Below are 22483 nucleotides of genomic sequence, written 5' to 3'. Positions count from 1 at the left end.
CATGCCTATATACAGTCCAGAGTCAGATATGGTATAATTCTTTGGGGGAATTCGGGGGACTCTGAAAGAGTTCTTATCTTGCAAAAAAGGTGCTTGAGAACTATATTCAATTTACCCTATCAGGAATCCTGTAAACCATATTTTATTAATCATAACATCCTAACATTTTATTGTATTTATATCTATGAATGTGTTTCGTTTATCCTTGACAATAAAATCTTTTTTGAGAATCTGAAAGGGCAACATCGGCATAATACTAGGTTCAAAAACAATTTCAAGACTTGTAAACCAAATTTTACATTTGTTAAGAAAAATGTGGTACATAGTATTTTAGATGTCTGGAATAAACTCCCAATAAACTTCAGAGAAAAATCAGATAAAGAAATAAAGAAAGATCTAAAAATATATCTGCAAGAAAAGGCCTTTTATTCTCTTCATGAGTATATGGCTGAAAATTTAAATTAAACTCTCATCTAGTATTGTGTATTAGTGCATGAGTTAATTTGTGAGTGAATGTTATATTTTCTTGTTATTTAATTTTTGTGTACTCGCGTTTTGCCTTTTTATTTATATTTAAATTTAATATTTTGATAAATCATGACATGAATGGATGTATGAATGGATAAGTGACTGAATGCTTTAAATTTTATAAATATTTTAATTGTATACTTAATTAAGTTAGAATTTTTTTACTGACAAAATCCACACCTCACATAGGTAATAAAAAATGTGTATTGTTGTAACTACATGTTTTATGGATTTAATAAAAGATTTGTTGTTTGTTGGGAAAATACATTTAATTGGCTCGCAGAGGATAATCAAAAAGCTAGGTGCAAATTGTGTAAAAATTCTTTTTCATTTATATATGGGGGTCTACTGACATAAAGCGGCACGTGGAAGGCTCTGAGCATAAAAAACACGAAATTGTGTTAAAGCAAAATAAAACACTACAATAATTTTTGGGAAGAGGAAGAAGGAGAAGTTATGGATTCTCAACAAGAAAAAATACTGGCCTCAGTAAGTGGTAAATGTATATCATACTGTTAAACATGCTCATTCCTATAATTCATTAGATTGTACAAGTCAATTGCTTGCAGTAATGAATGTATCCTGATTCCAGTATTACAACAAAAACTCGTTTGGGTAGAACAAAAGCAAGTATTATTGCTTTTAATGTCCTGGTCCCTTTTTCAGTAGAAAGTCCATTATGTGAGCTTAGCAAAGGAGTTTTTTTTGGAATATCCACAGATGCCTCTAATCATGGAAGCGCTAAGCTTTTCCCAATATTTTGAAGGTATTGTACATTTAAGGAATTACTTATACATATACTTTTAAATAAGTTTTTTTAAGGTATTATGTTCCATCAGAAGAAGTAAAATTATTTCTTCTTGATTTTTTCGAAGATCCCGACGAGAGTGCAAATGGTATTTACACTAACTTAAAAACTAGAATTCAACATGCTGGCCTTTTATTAAACTACATATGTATATAAACTACATATATATATATATATATATATATATATATATGTACTATATATATGTATATAAACTACATATGCTATTCGGCTGATAATGCAAATGTTAATTTTGGACGCTTGCATTCTGTGTACCAATTATTATATTTTATTTTAAGCAATATGGAGCAAGGGTGTCAAGTCGACTCTGCTTATACTGACTTTTCCAAGGCCTTTGATAGAGTGGACCATAATTTCTTGGTTGCAAAGTTAAGGGCCTTGGGAATTAGCGGTAGGGTAGCTGATTGGTTAAATAGTTTTCTAACTGATAGAATGCAGAGAGTTAAATATGGTAGTTCGGTGTCTAGACCTATAATTGTTTCATCAGGGGTACCTCAAGGGTCACACTGCGGTCCCCTTCTGTTCAATTTGTTCCTATTAGATTTACCTCAAAATATAAAAAATAGCTCGGTACTAATATTTGCAGATGATGTAAAGATATTTCGGCCTATTAGAACAATGACTGATGTTCTTCAGGAAGACATTGATAATTTTTATGGCTGGTGTCAAGCAAAACATATGGACCTTAATGTAAAAAAATGCTATCAAATATCATTTTCAAGAGTAAAAAGTCCTATTTCTTACAATTATTCCATCAACCATACTAACTTAAAGGTTACCGATGAAATGAAGGATCTTGGTGTTGTATTGGACAGCAAATTATCATTTGATATTCTTATATCGGGTATTATCTCTCGGGCTCATAGAATGTTAGGTTTCATCATACGGTCTAGTAAGGACTTTTTAATTTTTACGATAAAGAAACTATATTGCTCGCTAGTTAGAAGTGTTCTGGAGTATTGCTCACCTATCTGGAACCCTTGTTATGTAACACATGTAACTGCAATTGAGCGAGTTCAGAATAAGTTTCTTCGTTATATTGGTTACAGGTGTGGTTATATCAGAGATGATTATTCTTATAGTGAATTAAGATCGCTACTTAATATTGATACTTTGGAAGGGAGGAGACTAAATCTTGATATTCGTTTACTTCACAAGATTATTAATGGTGTAATTGATTGTCCAGATCTTTTAAATCTAGTATGTCTGAATGTACCTATAAGAAGGAATCGGCATACTAATGTTTTTTATGTTCCTTACCATTCTACAAATTATGGCAAAAATAACCCTATTACAAGAATGTTAAATAATGCAAACTCTATGCAACAATCTGTAGATTTTTTTGGAACTTCAGAGTCAAGATTTAGAGGATCTTTAAGGCATATATTGTGATTTATACTTTCATTTTTTTTTGTATAGCAATGTATATCTATACTATATTTAGTAATTAGTTCTATTTATTGTAAAATGGCAAGTCCGTAAATAAATAAATAAATATATAAGGAGAATAATAAAGTTCTTGCAGTGGGTTGTCCTGCGCATATGGTAAACAATTCTGTAAAAAAATGCTTTAGCAAAATGCGGTTTTGATGTAGAAACTTTGATTTCAAAAACTTTTAACCATTTTTCATCTCAAGCAAAAAGGTGCAAGAGTTAAAAGATTTTTTTAATTTCGTGGATTTGGACTATAAAACTATTTTAAGGCATGTACCGACCCGTTGGCTAAGCTTATTTCCAGCCATAGAAAGAATGCTGAACATTTTTTCAGCCATTAAAAGCTACTTTCTTTCTCAGGAAGAAACAATTCCTATTGCACTTCAAGATTTTTTCTCTGAAGACAATTTTGTAGTACAGAAAACTGAATGTTATCTATGTTTTTTTTCACAACTCACTAAAAATTGTTTTTGACACAGAACAAAAACTTGAAAAAGCCGATTTACTTTGTTTCGAAGTTTACAATATTTTAAAATCTCTAAGAGAAAAAATTAGTCAACGAATAAATGACAATTTCTTTGGCTTTCTAGCGTCAAATCTTTTAAAAACTTTTGCACCATGAACAAACTCAAATAAGAGAATCCTGTTTAGAATTTTATAAAAATATTGCTGCTTATCTAGATTCAAAATATGAATTTTCAGAAAATAATTTCTTTTCAAAATTAAATATTTTTTCTTTAAAAACTCCATTTAATTTTGATTCACTTATGGAAGTTGTAAACAACTTACCAATCGACATAAATTTTGATAATCTGTATGAAGAATTTTGTATAGTCAAAACTACCCTTGACAAAGCTTGCACTTTATCTGAGGAGACTAATATTATCCAGAAATGGAATAACATATTCATAGGTAATCCGGAACTTATTAATTTTTTAAAAATAATACAATTTGTTTTTTCCATATACAAGTCAAATGCTGACTCTGAAAGAATTTTTTCTTTATGTAATGCAGCCTGGAGCGACAGCCGCAATAAACTCCGGGTTGATCACGTAGAAGCAGAGCTTCAGATTAAAACTAATTTTTATTTAAAGTGCAAAGAATTTTATAATATGGCTATTAAAAATAAAAGGCTCTTGCAGGCAGTCAAATCTAACCAAAAATATTCTTTTTCATCCAAATAATTTTTTTTAAAACATTTATCATTTATGTATTATAAAGTAAGGAATATACGAGTATCCTGTTTTAATTTGGTACCATAATTTAATCAAATGTTATTTTTATGTAAAATATAAAAAATCTTTTTTTTTATGTAAAATATACTTATGTAAATAACTGTCAGTTCAATAAAAACATGCCCTTCATTATTTTTATCTGTCCTTCATTTTTTAATATTGTGTCCTGTGATTTTTAAATTTAAACCTGGCAATCCTACTTTCTTAAGACGGAACTAGAAGAGCAATTAGAAGTGGTGTTTTGTCGATAAATTTATCAATTACTGAATAAAACTAGCATTACTGCAATATTTTACCAATATTATATTTTGCACCACACAAAATGCATTCACAACTTTAAGCTGAATTTTCACATTGAAAAATTAGTAAACTCACCGAAACAAGATAAAGGTCAACATAAAAACAATATCTCAATTCACACTTCTGATAAGTTTTATGAAATGCGATATTTGGTTCTCAACCAAAATTAAACAAATGAAAAAAATATAATTTCTCCAAACATGAAGAATGGTTTGTGTGTATATGTACCATAGTGTTCACATTTTCTAAGGTTTAGGAGATAAGTTTAATTTAACTTACAACCAAAAATTATTGATGTAGAATACATTTTGTCCAAACTAACTGAAAAGTCAAACGACACATACTTTAGTAAATCCATTAAAATAACAACAGCTGACAAAGGTAATACAGTTGTTTTATTGAATAAAGCAGATTACTTTTCAAAGGCAAATACCCTCTTAAGTGACACAACTACTTACAGAAAATTTTTAGCTAGCTACTTGATGCACTACTCAAAAAAAGTCAATAAATGATACAGTGGCTAAACAACTAAAATGCAAAAATGGGATACCAAAAACTTATTGTCTACCTAAAATAGATAAACAGAGAAAACGAGTTTTATTGGTTCTCTCATTTATAATATCTCCAAATCCAGGGTTTTTGAGATTTTAAATAATTTCAAAAAGACCAATAGACATTGACATAGACTTCACCATCAAGTCTATAACAATCCCTGACAATTAGACATTGATACCTTTGGTCGTGGTATTTATTTACATATATCCCCGTTGATCTAACTAGAGAGAGATATCAATAAACGATGGTCAATGATTTTACCAATGACCACACTATGTTTGATTTTTGTATTGAAAGTAGTTATTTCAAATTCAACGGATACGTCTACTTCTATCAACAAACTTTTGGACTTGGAACGGGTAATTGTATGTCAAAATCTAATTATCTGAGTAAACTATCTTTTTCTGTACCATTTTTTAAAAAGGTGTCGACAATTCAACAATTCTTAATTAAAAATAATAACCCACCTTTCCTTATTAGAAAGGTTACATTCGTCAACCATCACCAGACTCACAAACCCTGGTTTCACGGTTTATCAGAACGGATTGCTCATACTCTTAACTGCGAGTAAATAAAAGTCGCATTCGGTAACATCAATACTATAGGATGCAGGTTGTTTTGCATAAAGGAAAGTAAAACTCCTATATTTGCAGCCAAGTGTAATATACAAAATTCCTTGTAACACCTGTAGCAAGAGTTATATAGGACAAACTGGTAAAGAACGCATTAAAGAACACAAAAGAGATATTCTAAAGAAAAATGTTATTCACCTTAGAGCACTAATTGAACATGTTAGGGAACTGGATCATTCTTTCAACTTTAATAATATACAAATTGACCAACAAAAATTCCTAATTAAACGGATAACATAAGTGAAATGCTGACTGTAAACCTAAGTTCTGCTTACTTAAATTCAATATGTAAATTAACTTCTTAAACAGCGCAATCAAGCAAAAACACTATAATCCTAAAATCTTAAGCCATATGAATTATCAGTTATCATCGGTTTGTTCAATTCATATATTTTATTATATATATTAATTGTACTACCTCCTGTACGTAATCGGCCTTAATTAGTGATATCTACGCTTTTATCCCTATATATAATATGGGCTATTTTAATTTAACGCGAGAAAACTACGACTTCAGTAAGTGTTTTTGATAGTTTTCCCTTCCTCTCTTCTTGAAACTCTATGACATGAATATTATCATTTACATACATAAATGTTAACTTTTATTTTTTCTAACAAATTTAAAAAAATAGTTGTAAATACCATTTCTTTCTTCCTATTGTAGAGCCCCAAAGATAAATTAAATATAATTCGAAACATTGGCTAGAAATAATTCGTTTCCTTCAGCAATTGACCAATTTATACACAAAAGAGTTCTAATTAACAATCTTGGTCACCAATTCAGAAGAATACAACAGCAATGTTGAGGTTATCTATTTCTTGATAGCTAAATCAACTTTTGAGATTGACAGAACCGTAGAACCATTATCAATAATAGTATAATTCACATAAACCTTGACCACATGAATACAGAGTATCATGACACAAAATTCAACCATTAAAGCCCGTTTAGTAGTTAGTAATGTCATTTTGCAAGCATGTGACATCCAACTTTAAATCTCCGAACCACTCAATACATAATACGTTAAAAATTATTCCACAGGATAGATGTCTGAGTGTTCCAGGATAAGATTCCGAAGGAGAAGCAGCCCATAAAGAGAAAGCAAAATTCACAAGTTCAATTTAAGAAAGAAAACTTCCACTGTAGTGCAGACTACAGCGAAAGGCACTGTACATGGACGTATTGGCCTACATCTACACAATTCAGAGGTTCCAGGTAGACGCAAGAAGGAACCGTTATCAATAAGACCCATTCAATTATGCCAAGGAATGTGAAAGAGTGAACTAGCGTTTAACCAACTATATTGTAACAACCAACTATAACATAACAATATTTACCACAACATAACTGTCTTTTAAACCAGATGCGGCCTGCACGAAAAAAGCCGTACCTGTTATTGATAATTAATTCGCTATATTTGATTTTATGGTTATATTGTCACAAGAGTTGAATATAATGAATTTTTAAATTAAAATAAAATAATCCATGAAAACCTATTTATTGTTTTATTGTGAACACCCTATATTTTGACAAAAATGTAACAACGAAATGTCTGAACAAAAAAACGTAACAAACAAATTCCTTAAACCGAGGCTTATTGATGGGCTCACATTCGTTCTGAAATTCTCGACTAATAAACCATATTTTAAAAAATATATGATTAATTAACAAACACAATTCTCTTTTTAACTGAAAAAAACTCCAAACTCTTAAAGTCATCTAAGAATTTCAAATTAATTAACGCAAAATGTCTTCGTATTTACCGTTGTCGAAACCGATGATCGGTGAAATGGCGACTACGAATTCGGACACCATGTCCGAAATTTCCGAAAGTGGGACGGCCACGTCGGGTTGGGCGTCCCGATGGGACTCGAGGGAAGATCTGAGGAATTTGGCCTCGAAATTGGGACTCAACGACGTCTCCGATCTGTACCAGGAACGTTTTAAGGTCAATCGGCCTAAGCTGGAAAAAATGCTGACATGTAAGTTGAGGAAATAAAAACTACATTAGTAAAATACAAATGTGACTTTTTGGTTTAGTGAATTGCGCGAAAAATGCGTACAAATTTAGCATTCTATTTTATAAATTTCAATTACTACTTATTTATGAGGATGTGTTCCATTCCAAAACTCCCATTAGCCTATAATAAAAGCATAGGAAAAATCAAGTATCATTTAAAAAATTGCTTAATTCCTTTTGTCCATGGGACCTTTAGCAACGCAGAATTTTATTTACATGCTCGTTCTAGCGTGATTTATTATTTTTAGGCAATTTCAAAGAGTCAGTGCTCAATGTTACGTTAAAATGTTCAATGCTTAAAATGCAATACATTAAAAGACTTTTTTATTTATTAAAAACAAAGGCTGAACAACACAATTTACTCCTGAACTTCATGTCTGTTGGGTTCCATCAAGAGCATCCGATTTTGCCAGAAAGTCGATCGCGAACAAATATTATGTACAACAGCGTTCTAGGAGTATCAAGGTCACTTTAAATGTGGAAAATAATTTAATCAAATAAAAGCGGGTTAAGTTAGCAAAGGAATAGCTGTTATATATCTCCTAAACTTGGCTTGTCCTTAAATTTTGTCGAAAAAGCATGAAGGGGATTTTTAAATGCTAAAATCATTACTGTAATTATTATGACAATTGCTTTTATTCATATTCACAGCTTTCATAAAACGTTTTTTGCCATAATTGTGAAATTTTACTCAACCTTCCTAATAAAACAAACATAATAATTTCTGATTCTCAATATCTTTCTAACTTCATCAGTCAATTCTTTTAATATTTTAGGTGATAATGAAGCATTTTGCCCCGCTGACGTGTTCTTTGCTAAAGTTATGGAAGACACGGACACCATCATTACGTGGCCCAGCAAGCTAAGAATTGACGCTAAGTCTAAAAAAGGTAAATATAAATATACCAATGAAATTAAACTGAAACAAACATACGTTCTTTCAGACCCTCATGTGAGAATCGCAGGCAGACCTGAAGATGTCAAAGCCGCCAGGGACAGGATCTTGTCTGTGTTAGACACTGTGGTAAGCACTATTCCAATTATCATAAAATACTTTAAAATGACCAGACTATAGAAATTTAAATCGCATTAAAAGTGGCAACACTGCTCAGAACATTCCTTCTTACTTCATCATATTACTATTGTCTGTTTGTCTTGCTTTATTTCAAATTACTCCAGGCATATCAAAGTTTTTTTCTGTTAATATTTTCAGTGCAAGCGTGTGACAATGAAAATGGATGTAAGCTATACTGACCATTCTCATATCATCGGTAAAGGCGGTTTGACCATCAAGGGAGTCTTGGAGCAAACAAAATGTCATGTGCATTTTCCCGACTCGAACCAAACGAACCCCATGGAGAAAAGCAACCAGGTTTCCATTACTGGTGACATAGAGGGCGTGGAAATGGCTCGGTCACGTGTCAGGGTAAGTTCAAGCAGCGCAAAGAAGATTTCATACATTTTTAATTATACATTACAGGAACTAATCCCTTTAATTTTTGGATTTGAACTACCAATCAAGTCCCAAAACGTGGATATCAGTTCCCCTTTTATCCAGAAAATCCAGGAAGAGTATGGTGTACTAGTCATGTTCAAGAAAAGACCCAAACTGCACGCCATTATGGTTTTAGTGAAGGGAGTGGAATGGGAAGTGCATAAGGTCAAAACTGCTACCCTGTTGCTCATGGATTATTTGTGTGAAAGTTTGGCGGTAAGCCTTGAAAGCATGTATAAAGACAATTATAATAAATTACCTATAACCATTGCAGAGCCAAACGCTTCTTCAGATGTCACTGGAAATTTCACCACACCATCATCCGGTAGTTCTCGCGAAAAACCACTCGAACATTAAAGCAATAATGGAGCACACGGGTTGCCAAATCATGTTTCCAGATGCCCAAGATCCGAATACTCCAACTTTGAAAAAGAGCAACGTGATTATTACTGGAAATATCCATAAAATTTATGATGCAAGGCAGCTGCTTATTGGCAGTCTACCGTTGATGATCATTTTTGATTTGCCAGATGATCATATTGATTTGAGGATTAAGGTACTTTATGTTTTTTTCTTAATTGAGATGCAAATTTCGAGTTTTTAGCCGGAACAGATTCAGGAAATTGAAACAAGCTGTGACGTTTCGATCAAAATAAAACAGAAGGCAAATAAATCTAAGGCGTGTGTTATCAAAGGAATTGAACGATTAGTCAGTGAGTTACCCCTGAAAATTGTAGAACCGACAAGTTTTTATAGAATCTATAACTTTTCAGGTAACGTCTACAAGGCCAGAAACCTGATTCTGGGTCTAAACGAACCCCCGGTGCAGTCCTTCATCCCATACTCCTACCACCTGCCAAACGCTGCCCCGCCTCAACTAAATCATCTTACCTCCACCAACTCTAATCCTACAGCTTTGGTCAGCCCTTTAATCTCTCCATCTTGGCCGATCTTTCCCTCGCCAACCGCTCCTCCTCATCCACAACCGCAAAATACTCCCTTTTCGGCTTTTTTAAATGTGAACCAGCAGCAACAAATCTTCTTCCCGCCGAATATCAACCCGAACGCGTTACTTCAGCAGAGTATGGGTCATAGCGGGTAAGTCCAACTAATGTAAATTAAGGCCAGTTTCATTGATGTGTAATTTTAGATATCAACCCTTCAAATCTTCCCAGCACGATCAAACCATAACTCAGAAAGACGAAGCAAACACGAGCACTTGCAGCTCGATTTCGACAATCTCGAGCACTCGTAGTCCAACGAACCATTCGCCAAATTCTTATTATACTGATCCGTCTCAACCGTATGACCCTCGCAATTTAGGTACAGCATTATCCCCGGTCTTCTCACAGATGAACAGTTCCACCTTGATGGATAACAAACAGTCGCCAACCGGTTTGGGAGCTTACGAGTTGGAGAATAAGAGATTGGCCGCTATGAGAGCCATGAGGGCCAAGCCAAAACCTGGAATACTGAGGGTACCTCATAACATTTGGTCTGGATGCGGGATGAGTAACACCAGCCCCGGAGGATTTTTGGCTGATAAGTATAATACCGTAAGTTGTTTTTATACGTTTGGCCCTTGTCTACAAGAATCTGGACTTTAGGCGGAGGATGACATCTGGCAAGCAACCTCACCAAGGACTTTTGCCACGGAGTATTCCAGCTTCCCATCCAGTTCCGCCTCAATGATGAACACCAGCAACGTTTTGGAACACACCCCTACCCACGTCTGGAATCGTTTTACTAGTAACAGGTACAAACAGGCTCGCTTATGTTTGTTCTCACTAATGTAATATTTGGTTTAGTGATTGGCAAGACTTGCCCACATTATTGACCGTAATGAACCTGGAGCACTACATCCCGTTGTTCAAGAAGCACGAGATTGATTTGGGGTTATTTTCGACTTTGACTGATCAAGATTTGATTCATATCGGGATCAGCGCTCTTGGGGCCAGAAAGAGAATGGTTTTGGCAATAACAGGTTAGATTAAAATATATTTTACTTATTATTTTGTGAAAAGTAATTGGTTATGGATTAGTCGTACTTTTGGTGGCCGAATTTAAAAATTAGTAAAAATGCGATGAAAAATGCCGCAAGATCGAAACTATTCAAACCGTCAAACGTTGAATAATAAAATTGAACATGCGAATTACGTTCCAACTTTTGTTTAGTACCGTGTACGCGTAAAAATGAACCATTTTGTTATTGAATAGGAACTCAAGGTCTAAAGTATAAGTTTTCCTCAAATGTTCCGATCTTTTACGAATGTCACTTAAATCAATGTTGCAAGTGAACGATCAGTGAAAATTTGTTGTAGATCTTTGCTATATGCTAGGCACTTTTTTCTGAATTCAGAATCGACGTTGTCAAGGATGACATTAAAAGTATTCCCTGAAAATTATCACTACCTGACAACTTCCTTATATCGTAAGTCCTTAACCTGTAACCTAATTTTCTTTCAGGAAACAATCGTCTTGACTCCCTGGAATGTTCAATCCTTTCTCTTCATAAACTTCGAACTCTATTCGGTTAGCAGCTACCACTTTAATCAGTCCACGATACTCGTTTATCATATTAGCTATGCCGATATCAACTTTCTGCAATCTTTTATTAACAGCATGGGATCTTGAAAGTAAGATATGCCAAAGGATCCGCATGAATGCTATTTCAAGTCGATCTAGTTGAATTCGACGTCGCATCTTCAGTTACATCTTCCTCAAATAAATTAAGGTTCAATGATTTTGCTATAGTATTCATAAAATATTTTTACTGAAAAGTGTATTAAAAAAGAAAACTGCTTTGATACAACTATCAACTTTCAAACCTCTACTATTGGCATCCGATATGTAGGACTTTATATCTCTCTCACAGGCAGTTAAGTGCCTCATTTTGAAGCTTTACAAAACCCACTTCTCTGGTTTTTCAAAATACGTTCTTATTTTTTTTTTAGAAATTAACAAGAAAAATTCGCCTTTTTCTGCGGCCCCAGGTGCCGAGAGAAGACAATCGCTTTCCAACAGCCAAAATGGTAACTGAATTAATGAAGTAAATGAGGTTTGAAACAAAAAATTTTCAGGTAATAAAATTACTGGAAAATATTATTCAAAGTTAAGAAAAAAAAAAGAATTTTAGAAACTTTAAAATTAATAGATTTATATTTTTTTTTATGTTTGTTAATTTTTTTAAATGTATATTGATTGTATACAGTTTACGTGCACACTTTAAAGATCTCTTAAAGGACCTTTATAATTTTTTTTTATTATCTAGTGTTGCGCATGTAAGCTAGCCGTTAATCGCTCTAAACATTTACAAAGAAATTTAAAACAAATCTTCTTTCGTATCTGTCAAAAGCGATTCGGGTTTTTAACTTGTTGTCTTGTTCTGTATACTTTTACAAATGAAATTTTTCGTATTTTAGCTGATAAATTTATACAACTAATAAGGTTTTAGTGCGCGCCCTCTTGTAAACAAAGTTTTAACTGTAGATCAACTCCAAATGTCCCTCTACACGGTATGTCAAGAAAATTCAAATTTGACAGTTTAAAAAGTCAAAACTGACAGTTTCAAACGTCAAAATTGACAGTTTCAAATTTAATAAAAAATGGTGCGAAGGGACTTTTGAATGAGAGATGAAGGGATTTGATTAAATTATAAACCTTTTTTTATATTTGTACCGTATTTATATTGTCATTATTAGGTATTTATTATTGTATAATTTTTAAGAGATATTTACTTAGGATATACATGGTTTTAAATATCTACTTGTGATAGATTATTCTGACCTATTTATTATTGCTGAATTATATTTATAGGTATTTATTAGTTATTTTTAAGAGATAATTATTTATATATAAACTTGTTTTAATATCCATTTATATGAGTTATTTATTATTGCTGAAATATATTTGAATTGATAAATCATTGTAAGGACTTTTTTTAATACGACATAATTATTTTTTTTACTTGGATAGCACTCAGGGTATATTCAACTTGATAAGACTCATTAACAAAAAATAATTCAGTCTTTATTCAATATTGCGACATTATCACTAACATATATGACACAAGTAGCATGGATTCGTCCTCTTTTTGTTCATTTAAGCAGATTAGTTTGTTAAACTTGACAAAATTAGTGATTTAACAGGTTAATAAGATAAGTTCTGATAGAATAAGTTTCGTTTTTCTTAAATCTATATTTCACATTAAGGAAATCCATTATTAAATCTTATAAACTCAATTCTGAAAGGCGGTAAAATGTCAAAAGACCTAAAGTGCTTAATTGTACCTTTATACTACTTCTAACTTCGTATTTGCAGGATTTCCTAAAAATAAATAATTATTATTATTACACAAGGCAACAATACAATTATGTAAATACCATAAAAAGGTCTTCAACCCATTTTGGTCAGTTCGACAAGCGTCTGTTGTTGTACAAAATGCTGCCAAATGACTTAAGATATAGATCTTTGGAAAATACGAAAAAAAATCATTTATTAAATTTTTATTAATTTTCTCTCACCTCTCAGTTGCAATACAGATCTGTAGACTTTTAATAATGTTAGTAATTAAGATTCTTTAGTTCCTATGTGTAGGCTTTGTCAGGTTAAGTTGTTGTTACCTATTTGTTTTAACTGGGAGTTCTTATGATTTACATTGTTTATTTGATTGATATTCTTAGAAATCCATACTGTACAACAATAATTTTCCTTGGCCTTATTATATTACAATATTAGCGTTATTATTATATAACGCCTATATTTAAATGTGGTGCTGCTAATGAAATGATCAATTACAGGAGTGTGTGTGTACAGTCTGCCATCCCAAAACTTCTAGACAGTCTTATTTATGACCAAATTAATTTTTATTGCAAAGAACTTCTGTTAAGTGAACAGCATGGCTTCAGTCGTGGCAAGTCTGCTATTACAAACTTGTTGCTGTAGCAGGGTGCTCTGTTAAGTGCTTTGGAGAGGGGTGAACAAGTGGATGTAATATATGCAGACTTTTCCAAGGCATTTGACAGTGTCAACCATAGCTTATTACTGGAAAAATTGAGACTTTTTGGTTTTTCAGATTGAATTTTAATACCCATGTAAATACTATTATAACTAAAGCATCTAAGGTCCTTGGTTTTGTCCTGCGCAATTGTAAGGATCTGTCGGTTGAAACTTGCAAAAGGTTGTACATATCACTTGTTGTCTCTTTGTTGGAGTATGGATCAATAATTTGGTCTCCTCTGTACATGAATAATTGTATGGCACTGGAGAGGGTTCAAAATAAATTTCTACGATTCTGCCTTTATAAACTTCGCATTCTAGTTCCTAATGACCATTATTATGATGAAGCAATGAACTTGCTGAACATGCGGAGTTTACTTAAGAGACGCACTGAAAATGATTTGGTGTTTATTTATAAACTTTTGAATGGCTTTGTGATTTGTCCCGAACTACTTAATAGGATTTCATTTAATATTCCATACCGTAATCTGAGGGCAAATCGATTGTTTTCTTTGCCTTATCATCGTACCAACTATGCTATGCACTCGCCTGTCGAAAGGACCTTGAGGCTGGTAAACTCTACTGGAATTGAAGTTTTGGGAATTTCCTTATTTCATTTTAGGAGTCTTATTAAGAGTTTGTAGGATTTTGTTTTTTGAATTAATTTTGCTCCATGATTAATGATTTGAAATACATTTGATCATTGTCATTGATAATAATATATTTTGTTTTTTCTTAGCTAATTTTGCATTGTTAATTGTTCTGATTTTGAGAGAATATTGTTACTACTTGTAAAACGGTTTAATTATCCTTGGTATTAAGATTAAGTCTGATAATTATTGTTAATTAGTAATTAGTGGTTAGGTAGTATAGCTTTTATTTCTTTTTCAGAAATATATATATTTTTTGTAATGGGGTTGATTCCGTGTATAAATAAATAAATAAATAAAAATAAACAATATAGATTAATATTAAAATTAAATTTGATTTGCTGTATGAATCTTTAAATCTCTTTTTAAAAGTGTTTTATAAGTTAGGGTTTTGTTTAATTTAGGACCTCACTTATCAAATTCTGTATTAACGTTTTTTTTCCAATTAAACGATTAAGATAATGATGTGAACTCGCCTTAACGCATGACATGTGTCAATTTTGAACGACGTAAATGTCAAGTAACTGTCAAACCGCGTCAATAAGTAAAATCAAAAATGGTTGCCGGTTTATAGAAGTCTGTTTATAAAAGCTCTACTTAATTAGTATTATATTGTCTAATTATTGCATCAAAATGATGTCTATAGGGCCTAAATTAGACGGCGGTCCTAATACTAAATATTTCGAAAGTCCTGAAACCCAAAATGCACTGGAAGGCGTGAAAAATTGGCTACAAAAGAATGCCAAGAAGGTAAAGCAATTTGCTAACGTTTGTATTTTTTTTGTTAAAATTTATATATTTTCTCTGAACCTAATGAACTAAAGGTACATTATAACAACAGAATCTTGGTGTTGATAAAATGGCACAGTTACAAAGTGAATGGAGATTATTTAAAAATGTTTAACCTCTTTTAGTACCTCAACAATGAACCTCTTACAAACAAAAGCATTTCACAAACTGTGATACAATACTTACAATTTCAAGAGGAATTCTTGGGTAAAAGAGCTCAGAAGCCTCCAATGACTAGAATACCAGTAAGTAGTTTGTCAAATTGGCTTATTACCCTCTTCCCGAAGACCTATCCTAAACCACTTGGTAGCTTATTCAAATAATCTTATAGGTAAGATATTTCCTGGACTTTAAACCAGGTGGGGGCTTATGTCACTTACTAGCAGCAGCTTTTAAGTTCAAAACAGACAATGGCTGGCGGCGTTGTGAAATCCCAACCACAAAGGTAAGTGTTTTGCATGTTCGCTTGGTGTTGTGTATCATTTTTAAATCAGTTCCTGTTTTGCTAATTGTTTCAGAACCCATCAAAGATGGATAAAGTGTTTGAGATGTTTCAAGCAATGGAAAAGGCCTTAATACAAAATAAGTTATATACTGTTCCCATTATTTATATTGAACCCAATGTTGATAAAGCAATTGGGCAAAAAATTAAAGAAATTGTTAGGAAAAGAGGTGGACAGGTCATAGACTCTGAAGAAAATGCCACTCATATTCTTTATAATCCTGCAGATTCCCCTGTGGAAGAGTATGGAAGACCTGTGGCAAAAAGAGACAAGTTGGTACAAATGCATTGGTATTACTTTCCAGAGTCTTATGATACATGGGTTAATTTAGAGTCTGTTGGTTTAGAAGGAATGTCAGTGGACTGTGCAAGTCCTCAAACTGAGCCTTGGAGAGTAACCTATGCCTGGATCTTTGATACAGATCAATACAATGAGTGGATGTCTGAAGAGGATTATGAAGTTGATGAAAATGGCAAGAAGAAAATACATCCAAAATTAATGTCTGTTGAAGACCTTATGAATCCCTTAGAAGAAGCACATAACAAAAGGAAAGATAGAAAAAGAAAGAGGTCACCCTCACCTAAAAGAGAGAAGAGGAAAAGTGGCAGAAACCTACAAGTACCTTCAAAAAAACCAGAAACAGAAGACCTAACAAAAGATATGGAAGATCCAACACCTGAACCCAACATTGTAGAAGTCACTCCATCTCCTACAGGTAGCAGTAGTGGAAATAAGAAGGACCATGACTTACAACCAGTGAAAGGTGGATCCCTAACAGAACTAGATGATGTCGAAGAGAAAACTGAAGATCAGCCATCTCCTACTGGAGACAAAGCTGAAAGTAACAATGCCCCAGATGATGGGCAAGAAGACAATGTCACTGAACAGACTCATCATATTATTATTCCCTCATATTCCTCTTGGTTTGATTATAATTCTATTCATGAGATTGAGAAGAGAGCTATGCCTGAGTTCTTTAATGGAAAAAACAAATCAAAGACTCCTGAAATTTATTTGGCTTATAGGTAAGTTCATATAATAATAGTTTATATGTTAATTTAAAAAATATTTTTTTGCCTTATCTAAATCCAGACCTGCTTTTCAGGAATTTAATGATAGACACCTACAGACTAAATCCAACAGAATACATTACTAGTACAGCCTGCAGAAGAAACCTGGCAGGAGATGTCTGTGCTATCATGAGAGTACATGCTTTTCTAGAACAATGGGGGCTCATTAATTATCAAGTGGACACTGATTCTAGACCTTCTGCTTTAGGGCCTCCACCTACATCTCATTTCCACATATTATCTGACACTCCTTCTGGATTACAGCCAGTTAATCCACCCAAAATGTCCCAACCAAGTGCTGCTAAAACTTTACTTGATCTCGATAAGCCAGATGTTAAAAAGGTTGAGTCTGCTGAGCCATTGGCTAGCTTTGGCCTAAAACTGGATCAGTATTCAAAGAAACCTGCTGTATTGAGAAATAAAACAGCTGCATCCATAACTAGGGACTGGACAGAGCAAGAAACTTTACTTTTATTGGAAGGCCTTGAAATGTATAAAGATGACTGGAACAAAGTGTGTGAACATGTTGGTTCCAGAACTCAGGATGAGTGTATACTGCATTTCCTTAGGCTTCCCATTGAGGATCCTTATTTGGAGGATCCTGAAGCTGGAGGTGCTCTTGGTCCTTTGGCTTACCAGCCAATACCATTTAGCAAAGCAGGCAATCCCATCATGTCCACAGTGGCCTTTTTAGCTTCAATTGTTGATCCTCGTGTTGCAGCTGCTGCAGCTAAATCAGCAATGCAAGAATTTGCCAGCATTAAAGATGAGGTGCCAGCAACTGTTATGAATGCACATTTAAAAAGTGTGGAGGCATCTTCTGCTTCAGGTAAATACGATCCTGCAGCTAATTTGGCTTTGACAGGTATTGCTGGTACTGCTCCTGACAAAGAGGAGGAGCCTACTAAGAAGGAAGAGAAAGAGGAAACTGCTGCTGAACCTAAGGAAGAAAAGGAGGAACAGTCAGTGAGTATTGATAATAGAATAGGTCTTTAAAATATCTTTCAAATTGCCACAACTTTGATCTAGGTAAAACCGGAAATTGAGGATGCAGAAATGGAGAGTCCTTCAGGAGAAATAAAAGTTAAAGATAGCGAAATGCAGAGTGCAGCCGCCGCAGCTTTAGCCGCAGCAGCCGTTAAAGCGAAACATCTTGCAGCCGTGGAGGAAAGAAAAATTAAATCACTTGTGGCCTTACTAGTAGAGACTCAAATGAAGAAGCTTGAAATAAAGTTACGTCATTTTGAGGAACTGGAAACGACAATGGAAAGGGAACGTGAGGGTCTCGAATATCAAAGACAACAGCTGATCACTGAGAGGCAGCAGTTCCATTTAGAGCAATTAAAAGCTGCTGAGTTCAGGGCAAGGCAGCAGGCTCATCAAAGGTAATTTCAAATTAAACCTGCATCAATGATAATAATAATAATAAAGTCTTTATTTTCACAATTTAATGAAATAGATTTATAAAATATTGTGTATCCTAATCATATCAAATCAAGTCAAAAAATGCTTTATTGCTTCTAACAAAAGTAAAAAAATATTTAAAGAAATTAAATGGGTCAAATTAAAACTGTCCTGTCCTAAAAAACATAACACAACTTACAAATAATGGTGTTAACAGTGATCTTTTTTTTTTTTAATAAATAATATAAAAAATTACAAAAAACTAGCAGTCATACATTAACAAGAAAATACCTGACCTAAAATGTAACATACCTTCATAAAAACTTGAACAGAACATATACATATTTGAAAAAAAAACTAATTAATTACCTTAACAATCAATGGTAATCCAAAAACATGTAAAAGAGATACATTACTGATTTTCTTACTTGAATAACGTTTACTTCACACGAATAGACAGTGATAAATGCATTAAAACAATTTAACAAAACGCACTCTTGCTTGCTGTTACTGATAAAAGAGAATACCTATATTTACGCGATGGTCCCAGCTATGCGGTAGTAAAAAAAAAGCAAAAATAAACAAATAAGCTACAAAAAACTACGGATTCCGTAGGCCTATAAAGTGATGGATTTTTTCATCAAATTTAATCACTAGTTTTATTATCTAAGAGTTATTAATCAATTATGTTATTGAGGTATTTTAACTGAGTTATTAATCAATTATTGAAATACCTTGCATAAGGCTTAGTTATTTAAATCAATTATATTTATTTAAAAGGTTGCTGTATATATGACTTAGGCCCAAGGAATCCGTTCTTAAATTTACACAAATAAATGTGAATCATTTCGCTTATATTTCTTTTAGTGTTGTCCCGATCCGAAATACCGACATTAAATTAAAAAATCATGTCTAGTGTTAAAAAGTGATGGCAAGCTAAGGCTGTTTTATTGCTTTTTGTTGCATTTTGAACACAATCATTGGTGTATTGTTTAACCCTTAAACCTAAACACTGTCTAGTTTGTCCGACATACGATTTTCCGCAAGAACATAAATCACTTTATAAGCCTACGATCCGTAGTTTGTTTTTTTACGTTTTTTACCTTATTTGTTTGTTTTTGCTTTGTTATTTTTTTTTTGACTACCACATAGCTGTGGAACTAATGAAATGATTAGATAATGTTTTTTTTTGTTTATGAACTGTATGTTTTTATTATTAAGTTTCTAATTTTATTCTTTTAACTGCATGGTCTTTTTTGTATTTATATTTGAACAAGGGCTGTAATTCTTGCCTATTTTAAGGAAAGGACTTCTCCCTATTTTGCTATGTAAATTCATGTCTTTACTTTAGTGCCTAAGGAAGCTGGAATTAAACCGGCGAAACGTCGCACTAAACTAATAGAGTTTCATTCCTACTCCTAAGTTCCGACGAACCCTGCTATTTTGCTTAAGAAGTTAATTTAAGGAGACCAGACTTACAATAATATATTTCAAAATTTCCAGTTCCAAAAGTCCAGATGTAGATTACCTATAGAAATAGGTTTATCTAGGCTGCTCTTTTTATCTTTGGATATCCATTATTATCCACCTTAATTATTATACGGTCATATGGAAAAAATACGACTTTAGCTGAATTTTAAAAAATAATTTTATACTATCAATAGGGCATTACAATTTAATGAAACACCACAAAGAACAGACTAATTTTAAAATAGAAAATAGGAGAGGGCATATTTAAATGAAAGTTTTATTATAGGCATATATTTTCTTTAGTCAACTCTTTTGCTGGAAATAATAATAATCAAGGATTTTATGTCCTGTGACTGGTGGCTCCAAAATCTTGAAACAATCGGCAATGAGTTGTAAAGCTTTGAAATGTTATAAGAAGAACTCCATTCATAAATAGATGTTCAATGTAGAGAAGGTGTTATCAATTTTTTAAATCTAATATTTATATTATGTACATGAGATCCATAAATAATTTTATTGATGTCTTATTATACAAAGAATCACAGTGCACAGTACACCTAGTTTTCATTTTAAACCAGTTTATTATAGAAAGTTTATAAGAAATTCTTTCATATTTACGAATTCCGTAGATATACCGCAAGCAAGAGTTTTACACTCTTTGTATAAGATTTTTTTGAATGAGTGTCAAGCATCATGAAAACTAAAACTGATTTAAACAAAGAAAACTGAAAATTTTGTTTAATTTTTAGGTTGCAAACAGAACAAGGACAATGGCCAATGCAACATCCATCAACAACTGGTCCGAATGCGACTGACACTGGCCCAAGCACAACTCCTACACCTCCATCTCCTCAAGCTACCCCACACCACCATGTAGGGTAAGTATTGATCTTAAATGCATGTAGGCAAATGTAAAAACAATATATTTTAGTGATGGCCAAGACAGTGAGTGATGACTACTGGAAATCTTGGAGGGATGGCCATATGATGGAATATTATGATCAGTGGAATTGTAAATAGGTAGGGGAGAGGTAAGAAGAAAAAGATAAGAGGTATATAAGGATTAAGATCAGTTCTAAGGCGTTTAAAGAATAAAAAGGTGTATTTACAAAACTAGTAAGAAGGTCTTTCAAAATAAGGTTTTGTTTTAAAAAAAAAATATTTTTTTTCTCAGTAAGGTCCACAAACTCGGAAAATGCCTTATAACCTAAGTGTAAAGTTAATAAATTTCATTTGAAAATTAACGAATATTTCTTAATCATGTGTGGACATTCTCTTTATTATGTGGATTTGGCTTTTTTTTTAATATTGTGTCCTCGACTAAAATTATGATTGTAGAATTTATAAACTATCTTATATTGGTTTTGGAGCATTTTTGCTTATAAATTAAAAATTATTTATATTCACAATGTCCAAATGAGTATATAAATCGATCACCGTTAGTGCTAAAAAGTATTTTTCTAGATTACATTAAGATGATTATGATTAATTAATTACTAAAATTTTGTTAGAATAGTTATAGTATTGTATAGATTTTATAATAATGTATAGATTTAATAAAATTTAGTTTAGGTTTTCTTAGTGATAGTGTTTTAGTTATGTGTTAAGCATAGTTTTTAGGTAGCAGCATCAAAGAGATAAAAAATTTTCTTTTTATTAACATTTTTCTGTTATAGAAAATAAGCAAAAACCCTATGCTTACCCTATATTATATTAGACAACTAATTCATTTACATGTATTGAATTATTGATGATTTAGTTATTTATAGTTGTAATACATTTTTGTATTTAATTTTAATTCCGAATGAATATCGATTTTCAGCTTTATTTTATGAGAAACTTTTACATTCTCGTGTTTCATGCCTATTTTGGTATTCAAAAGCGAATTGTATTTGTTTAAATGATTGTATTTGGGACCAAAAAATATTGTTATACCAGGTCGTGGTTTCTAGGTTTTATAGTCTAAAGACATCTGTTTATTTTTTGTTTATTACCCATGAGCAACAATAATAGAATTTTTTTTTTATTTACAGATCTAGAGAATAAATTTAGTTACTTTAACATATTGAAGAGTGGGCGTAAATCAAAAAATAAATAGTGTTCTTTACAAGTAACCGTTACCTTTGTATGCCCTATATGGTCTCACTTAATCGCAAACCTATAGCTATTATTTTATATATTTTGGGATACAATTTAATTAAATATATATCAACATTGGAAACGTTAAACAGGGCAGACGACTTTGCATACTTTTTATAATTGAGCTCTTTTACAGACACTTTATACAAAAATCAGTTTCTTTATTAAATAGCTTTTCTTTCTTTATTTTGTATTTTTTATTAATCAAAATACAGGTAGTGTCATTAAAATCTATAAAAAGTGTTTTTTTTTTAACTCAAATCCTCTTCTTCCTTCTGATAAAATTCGCACCCTAGAAAAAACTTCAGTGCAGTTTAAAATCCAATTCACCCTTAGTTAGGGTGGAAACAAAGGAACAATTTAATCAATTCCTACACCCTCCCCCTTGGCTTTCAACTTTGCCAGGTGTCTGTAATATTTGGCCCTGCCCT

At 32.5% G+C, this 22483-nt stretch overlaps 3 protein-coding genes across 5 annotated transcripts in view; all 3 read left to right on the top strand.

Annotated features, from left to right (window-relative positions):
- Positions 1 to 7010, top strand: part of LOC126748632 (calcium/calmodulin-dependent protein kinase type 1-like) — a 42586-nt gene extending 35576 nt beyond the window's left edge. Inside the window, exon 10 of the mRNA XM_050457988.1 lies at positions 6556 to 7010. The gene's annotated coding sequence lies outside the window, so the exon portion shown is untranslated. The remainder of the gene's footprint in view (positions 1 to 6555) is intronic.
- A 110-nt stretch (positions 7011 to 7120) lies between these two features.
- LOC126748513 (protein bicaudal C-like) lies at positions 7121 to 12954 on the top strand. 2 transcript variants are annotated; one of them, XM_050457792.1, is made up of 12 exons: positions 7121 to 7496; positions 8311 to 8424; positions 8479 to 8558; positions 8748 to 8960; positions 9015 to 9245; positions 9304 to 9585; positions 9643 to 9742; positions 9803 to 10127; positions 10180 to 10585; positions 10637 to 10785; positions 10838 to 11013; positions 11984 to 12954. In XM_050457792.1, exons 1-12 carry the CDS (start codon positions 7262 to 7264, stop codon positions 12067 to 12069), a joined length of 2397 nt encoding a protein of 798 aa, XP_050313749.1. In that variant the 5' UTR covers positions 7121 to 7261; the 3' UTR covers positions 12070 to 12954. The 2 variants fall into 2 exon arrangements, with proteins under 2 accessions (XP_050313749.1, XP_050313748.1); XM_050457791.1 differs by having other exon boundaries at positions 9634 to 9742.
- A 2277-nt stretch (positions 12955 to 15231) lies between these two features.
- On the top strand, positions 15232 to 22238 carry LOC126748884 (SWI/SNF complex subunit SMARCC2). Of its 2 annotated transcripts, none has more exons than XM_050458413.1 (8): positions 15232 to 15427; positions 15592 to 15711; positions 15798 to 15911; positions 15997 to 16994; positions 17075 to 18005; positions 18069 to 18424; positions 20663 to 20791; positions 20845 to 22238. In XM_050458413.1, the coding sequence occupies exons 1-8, from the start codon at positions 15311 to 15313 to the stop codon at positions 20864 to 20866; spliced, it is 2787 nt and encodes a 928-aa protein (XP_050314370.1). In that variant the 5' UTR covers positions 15232 to 15310; the 3' UTR covers positions 20867 to 22238. The 2 variants fall into 2 exon arrangements, with proteins under 2 accessions (XP_050314370.1, XP_050314369.1); XM_050458412.1 differs by having other exon boundaries at positions 15985 to 16994.
- The last annotated feature ends 245 nt before the right edge of the window (positions 22239 to 22483 follow it).

Source organism: Anthonomus grandis, chromosome 22, assembly GCF_022605725.1.
Source record: "Anthonomus grandis grandis chromosome 22, icAntGran1.3, whole genome shotgun sequence".
Lineage (NCBI taxonomy): Eukaryota > Metazoa > Arthropoda > Insecta > Coleoptera > Curculionidae > Anthonomus > Anthonomus grandis.
The sequence above is the reverse complement of the archived record's forward strand: the minus strand, read 5'-3'. Positions and strand labels throughout refer to the sequence as shown.

Coding starts and splice junctions, on each gene's coding strand:
- LOC126748513 (XM_050457791.1), top strand. CDS start 7,262: ATGTCTTCGTATTTACCGTTGTCGAAACCGATGATCGGTGAAATGGCG. Junction 8,559..8,747: donor TGTCTGTGTTAGACACTGTG/GTAAGCACTATT, acceptor TAATATTTTCAG/TGCAAGCGTGTGACAATGAA. Junction 10,128..10,179: donor CAGAGTATGGGTCATAGCGG/GTAAGTCCAACT, acceptor GTGTAATTTTAG/ATATCAACCCTTCAAATCTT.
- LOC126748884 (XM_050458412.1), top strand. CDS start 15,311: ATGATGTCTATAGGGCCTAAATTAGACGGCGGTCCTAATACTAAATAT. Junction 15,912..15,984: donor GTGAAATCCCAACCACAAAG/GTAAGTGTTTTG, acceptor TAATTGTTTCAG/AACCCATCAAAGATGGATAA. Junction 16,995..17,074: donor GAAATTTATTTGGCTTATAG/GTAAGTTCATAT, acceptor CCTGCTTTTCAG/GAATTTAATGATAGACACCT.